The 6,817-nt window shown below is 43.6% G+C and overlaps 1 protein-coding gene and 1 pseudogene across 1 annotated transcript in view; both read left to right on the top strand.

Moving 5' to 3' along the window:
• Positions 1-148: 148 nt before the first annotated feature.
• Pi4ka (phosphatidylinositol 4-kinase alpha) overlaps positions 149-6,817 on the top strand; it is a 125,314-nt gene continuing 118,645 nt past the window's right edge. The window contains exon 1 of the mRNA XM_085684518.2: positions 149-346. Coding sequence (XP_085540644.1) covers positions 203-346 — 144 coding nt within the window. The 5' untranslated portion in view covers positions 149-202. The remainder of the gene's footprint in view (positions 347-6,817) is intronic.
• LOC148123073 (peptidyl-prolyl cis-trans isomerase A pseudogene) lies at positions 2,473-3,174 on the top strand (annotated as a pseudogene).

The raw sequence follows: 6,817 nt of genomic DNA, 5'->3' as shown, positions 1-6,817 counted from the left end.
CGGAGCCTACTACTGCGCCGAGCGGCCGAGGGGACCAGGTCTTCTGCGCGGGGGCCGCCTCACGCCAGGCGCCACCCAGTGCGGGCGACGCGGCGGTCACGTGGCCGGGAAGCCGGCGTGCCTCTGCGCCTGCGCTGTGAGGCCCGGCGACCGCAGGCCCAGAGTTGCGAACCTAACCGCCCGCGCCGGGGCGCGCGCTGTGATGGCGGCTGCTGGGGCCCAGGGAGGCGGCGGAGGCGGCTCGGGGTCCAGCTCCGGCTCCAGCACCTCCCGAGGCTTTTATTTCAACACAGTGCTTTCGCTGGCCCGTTCCCTAGCTGTGCAGAGACCTGCATCTTTGGAGAAGGTAATTCAGCGGACTGACAGGAGGAGGTGGTGATCTGCGAAGGCCACTTGTGACTAGAGGGGACTCCTTAGTAGAGGTGGCATCGAGGCGGGGAGGTCGCGGGGAAAGGGGTTGACCAGGACGGAGTGAGCTCTGGTACCGGTGGGAGGGTGGTGAGCTGTGGGCGGGCGGACTGCAGCTCTGACATCGCTGCCGCGGAGGCGGTGACTGGACCAGGAGTACCTGTGAGGCGTGGCGGGATGAGCCAAGGACCAAGGGTCCAATCTGGGCCTTTGGTCCTGGATTTCCCATTTTTCATTCCGTGACCTTGGAGAGGTGTCTTTTTGGTAAAATGGGATGGTCCTCCCCTCCCCCTTGCTTTTTTGCCCTCCTCATTGGCTTGTGGAGGAGGACAGATAGAGCAGCGTGTCTGAAAGTGCTTTCTGATCTGCAAATCGACTGCGTATTTAAGAGATGGTAGCGTCAGACCGCATCAAAGGCGGTGTGTTTCGAGAAGGTGCGGAGACATGAATGGGCAGTGAACTATTGTTAGTGGGCAGAGAACTAAGTTCAGGATTGCTTCAGAAGAGAAAGACGTGTCAGAAGACAAACCAACCCTTATCTTGAAAGATAAAAGATGTGTTTGGAGCTGGGATGGGAGGTGAAGGATATAACCCCAGGATTAAGGATGCCAACCAGCTTCTGTTAGAACAAACAACAAAGGATGCTGTGATGGTCGGAAGGCAGACTTTAGTCAGACCTGAGTTTGATCTTTTACAGTTACTGTGTGTAATCTGGAGAAAAAAACCTTCGGTGCTCACAGCCTATTTGCTTATCCAAAACGAAGGAAGATTTAATGAATTCACATATGAAGTGTTTTGCTCAGGGCTAGGCACTGAGTGGATTCACGATAAAAGCCAGCTTCTTTTCTCCCAGGAACGTGTGAAGAGACTCAGCACAGCAGGTTAGCACTGAACTCTCTGAAGTGATGGAAAGAGAACATTTCCTGTTTAGGTTAAGAGCAGGGTGACTTCCTCAGCTGCCTGCTGATGGGAGAAGCTGAATGGCAGAGTGAGCTGGCCTTTGACCTTGTATGTTCTAAAGCTTGATTTTTATCACCAGCAAGGTGAACAGGTTCTGGAGGATCTAATGCCAACTCGACTTCTGGCTAAAGAGAGAGTATAAACTGGACACAGTAGCATGCACCTGCGGTCCATGCTGCTCAGAAACAACCCAGTGTCCTGAGAGATGGCTGAGTGGCTGCTGCTGTTTTGGAGGACAAGAGTTGGGTTCTCATTACCCAAGTCTGTCAGCTTACAACTGCTTGTAACTCCAGCTTCAGAGGATCAGAAAGCTCTCTAGAGATTGGATCATTTGAAGTGGGATGACCCACCTAAATCTAAGCCATACCTGGTGACAGCCCACATAAAAGAACACTTTGCTTTTAGCCTGCTTGCCCTTTCTCTTGCTGTCAAGATCTACCCTGCAGTCAAGACATTAATTCAATGGTATTAGAACCTACTTAGACTGAAGCCCACCTGAGACATCCAGTCTCGCAGACTAAACGACCACCAGAAACTTGGCTTTTCTGTCAGGAGACAACCATTGTTGGACTAGTTGGACCACGGCACAAAAGCCACTCAAATAAATGCCCTTTAACATAGATTCATTTTATATAGGTTCATCCTATTAGTTCTGTTCTAGAGAATCCTGATTAATACAGCTCCCAAGCCCTACAACCTGAGTGTCATTCTTGTGACCCACATAGTGGAAAGAGAGAACCAATTCCCACAAGTTGTAGTTATACATACACACACACACTTATTGTAAAATTAATGGTGGCACACACCTTTAATCTTAGCACTCACGAGGCAGAGGCAGGCAGATCTCTGAGTTCTCTGAGTTGGAAGCCAGCCTGGTCTACATACTGAGTTCCAGGACAACCAGGGCTACACAAGAAACCCTGTCTCAAAAAAAAAAACAAACAAACAAAAAACAAAAAAAAACTCCCAATTTTTAAAAGCAAGAGTTTTATAACCCAAATTATAATTCCTTGATCTGTTATCAGTTTACTTCAAACACATCTATATTATTCCACAGTAAAGAATTATAAAATTAGGCTTTGCAGACGCCGCTGTCCCTTCTCGCCGCTTGCTGCAGCCATGGTCAACCCCACCGTGTTCTTCGACATCGCGGCTGATGGCAAGCCCTTGGGCCGCGTCTCCTTTGAGCTATTTGCAGACAAAGTTCCAAAGACAGCAGAAAACTTTCGTGCTCTGAGCACTGGGGAGAAAGGATTTGGATATAAGGTTCTTCCTTTCACAGGATTATTCCAGGATCCATGTGCCAGGGTGGTGACTTCACACACCATAATGGCACTGGCGGCAGATCCATCTACGGAGAAAAATTTGAGGATGAGAACTTCATCCTGAAGCATACAGGTCCTGGCATCTTGTCCATGGCAAATGCTGGACCAAACACAAACGGTTACCAGGTTTTTATCTGCACCACCAAGACTGAGTGGCTGGATGGCAAACACGTGGTCTTTGGAAAGGTGAAAGAAGGCATGAACATTGTGGAAGCCATGGAGCGTTTTGGGTCCAGGAATGGCAAGACCAGCAAGAAGATCACCATTTCCGACTGTGGACAACTCTAATTCTTTTGACTTCTTACCCATCAGACCATTCCTTCTGTAGCTCAGGAGAGCACCCCAGCCCCATCTGCTCGCAGTACCCTGTAATCTCTGCTCTCACTGAAGTTCTTTGGGTTCCATATTTTCCTCATTCCCCTTCAAGTCTAGCTGGATTGCAGAGTTAAGTTTATGATTATGAATAAAAACTAAGTAAGAACTGTTAAAAAAAAAGAATTATAAAATTAAAAATAATGTTTTAATTTTTTGCACTTCAATGCAAATTATTTTACTCAAAGTCTATAAACATTAATTTGCTTTTAAATTTTCCTGGTTTTGTTGTTGTTTTGGTCTGGTTTTGGTTTGGTTTGTTTTAAATCAAATAAACTAGTACTCAGATTGTTTTGTAAAACTGGTGTTTCCTGGGCATAAAAGGCTCAATGTTGCCTCCTATTTGAAAAAAAATGAGTGTTTTTTCATAGCATTTAAATTTTTCTGTGTCTAGGTATATACTTTTTAACTTTATAAAAAAGTAGGTGTAAGTGTGGCTATTTTCCCTGCATGTATGTCTGTGTACCACACTCATGCCTGGTGCCTGTGGGGCCCAGAAAAGGCCCTGGAAATGCAGTTACAGATGGTTGTGAGCTGCCACGTGAGTGCTGGAATTTGAACCTGGGTCCTCTGGAAGAGCAGCCAGTGCTCTAACCACTGAGTAATCTCTTCAGCTTCAGTGAAACCTGAGTGTCTTTTCCTGGTTTCTTATCAATTTTAAACAGCTGGAACACCTGTTACCATAAACAGTAGTGCTGTTGATGTCTCCTGGGCAGCCTCTGTAGCTCTGTGGGCTTGCAGTACAGCCCCTGATTCATCAGCCAGAGAGCAGACAGACTGTAGAGACTCAAGACTGAAATAGTTCAGATTTACTGATCTTCACGTTGACTTAGAGCAGCAAGAGTAGGGTGGATGACTTAAGTATGAGGAAATAATAGTTCATCCAACACTTGCTTCTGCTTTTTTGGTGAGGCCAGATACCAACATGGAAACATTAATAAAATTTTTGTTACCGAGTATGTGGTCAGTTTTTAAGAAGGTTCCATGGGGTGCTGAAAAGAAGGTATGTCCTTTATGTTTGGATGGAATGTTCTATAGATGTCTGTTAAGTTCATTTGAGTCATAACATCTGTTAGTTCTCTTATTTCTCTGTTAAGGTTCTGTCTGGCAGACCTGTCCAGTGGTGAGAGTGGGGTGTTGAAGTCTCCCACTATTAGTGTGTGGGGCTTAATGTGTGGTTTAGTAGTGCCCCTTTTACATATGAGAGTGCCCTTGTATTGGGTCATAGACATTCAGTATTGATATTTCTACTTGATGGATTTTTTCCTGTGATGGATATGAAATGTCCTTCTTTGTCTCTTTTTATTGATCTTAGTTTGACGTCTATTTTGTTAGATATTAGGATAGCTACCCCAGTTTGTTCCTTAGGTGCATTTGATTGGAAAAATTTTTCTCCAACCCTTTACTCTGAGGTAATGTTTGTCTTTGAGGTTGAGGTGTGATTCTTGTATGCAGCAGAAGGATAGATTCTGTTTTTGTATCCAATCTGTTAGCCTGTGTCTTTTCTTGGCAGAGGGGATTCAAGACCAGGTTTCTCTGTAACTTTGGAGCCTGTCCTGGAACTAGCTCTTGTAGACCAGGCTGGCCTTGAACTCTACAAGATCTGCCTGTTTCTGCCTGGGATTAAAGTGTGTGTGCCACCACCACCCAACAGCCTGTGTGTTTTTATGGGTGAGTTGAGTCCATTATATTAACAGATATTAGTGACCAGTGATTGCTAATTCCTGTCATTTTAGTTTTTGTTGTTGGTGATGATACTGTGTGTATTTTTCCCTTCTTTGGTGTTTACTGCTATGAGATCACCTATTGTCTGTATTTTTGTGGGTGTAGCTTGGGTTGGAGTTTTCCTTCTAGTACTTTCTGTAGGGCTGGATTTGTGGCTAAGTATTATTTAAATCTGGTTCTTTCATGGAATATCTTATGTTCTCCATCTCTGGTAATTGAAAGTTTTGCTGGGTATATAGTAATCTGGGTTTGCATCCATGGTCTTTTGGTGTCTGCATAACTCTTGACTAGGACCTTCTGGCTTTCATTGTTTCCATTGAGAAGTAGGTATAATTCTAATAGGTTTACCTTTATATGGTACTTGGCCTTTTTTCTTTGTAGCTCATAATATTCTTTCTTTATTCTGTATGTTCAGTGTTTTGATTATTATGTGACAACGGGACTTTTTTCTTGGTATAGTCTGTTTGGTGTTCTGTAAGCTTCTTGTACCTTCATAGGCATATTCTTCTTTAGGTTGGGGGAAGTTTTCTTCTATAATTTTGTTGAATATATTTTCTGTGCCTTTGAGTTGGATTTCTTCTTCTTCTTTCCCTATTATTCTTAGGTTTGGTCTTTTCATTGTGTCCCATATTTCCTGGATATTTTGTGTTAAGCATTTGTTAGATTTAACATTTTCTTTGACCAATGAATCTATTTCCTTTATTGTATCTTTGTTGTCTGAAATTCTTCCATCTCTTGTATTCTGATATTTATGCTTGCATTTGTGTTTCCTGATCAATTACTTATATTTTTCATTTCCAGAACTCCCTCAGTTTGTGTTTTCTTTATTGTCTCTATTTTGATTTTCAAGTCTTGAATCATTTCGTTCTCCTGTTTGATTACTTTTCTTGATTTTCTTTAAGGGATTTGTTAATTTCTACTATTTTTTTTGTCTTTTCCTCCACTTCTTTGAGGGAATTTTTCATTTCCTCTTTAGGGCCTCAAACATTCCTAAAGTGATTTTTTTTGGTCGTTTTCTTCTGCTTCATCTGTGTTGGGGTGTTCAAGACTTGCTGACTACCAAAGATACCTTTCTTTTCGGAGCTGTGAGAGGAGGGGAGGGGAAGAGGGATGTTGTTAAGGGTTGTAGATTCCTGAATGGTGTGGACAGCAAAGTAGCATCCACAGCAGCAGCTGTAGGATGCAGACCCATTGTCTGTGTTGATGTGTTGGTAAGACACTTTGTTAGTAAGGCACAGGTATGATCCCTGGAACCCGCGAGGGAACTCATCCTTGGAGCACTCAGTGATGGTCTAGGAACATCTGGGAAGACAGCATCAGTCATATTTTGCGATGTACTGTGCTGTACATTGAGGACTTGGTCTTTATCAAGCTATGTATCTAGAAGAATAGTATTCCACATAATTCTGAGTCTTGGGATAGATGCCATGAAGTAACCTGAAGGAGGCACATCAATTACAGTACTGGGCACAGCACTTGCCATTCTCTGCATATATTGGTTAATGAGATGAGCCTGGCACCTTTTTTTTTTTTTTTTTTTGACTGAACTTAAGCTAATTATAGTAGCTTCTGGGTGTACCAGGTACTGGGTTTTGTTTTTGTTTTTGTTTTTTTTTTCTGTAGTAGCAAGGAACAAATGTGTTTAGCCTCACAGAATAGAGATTTATAAGGAAGTCTGTGCATAAGACCCGTGTCTTTTCTCCTTGCTTCCAGTTTTTCTGTATAATAAAATTTAGCCATTAATACAACAGTGTATGTGTGGGCACTTTGAGGACCCCTGAGACAACTTCGTGAAGTAGGCTTCTGTAGCTGGATAATGATTACACATTTATTGTGAATTCCTCTAATCATCTTGGATCATTTTGCTTTGCTCATGTGTGTGTGTGTGTTTCTCACTATACAATCCCGGCAGGCATGAAACTTGCTATGTAGACTAGACTGGCCTTGTTGGAGCAGTCCTCCTGTTCTGTTTCCCGAGTGATTCAATTACAGTCATCTGCTGCCATGCCTGGCCCCTCAATCGAGGT

Source organism: Myodes glareolus, chromosome 2 (assembly GCF_982192425.1).
Source record: "Myodes glareolus chromosome 2, mMyoGla1.1, whole genome shotgun sequence".
Taxonomy (NCBI): Eukaryota; Metazoa; Chordata; class Mammalia; order Rodentia; family Cricetidae; genus Myodes; species Myodes glareolus.
The sequence above is the reverse complement of the archived record's forward strand: the minus strand, read 5'-3'. Positions and strand labels throughout refer to the sequence as shown.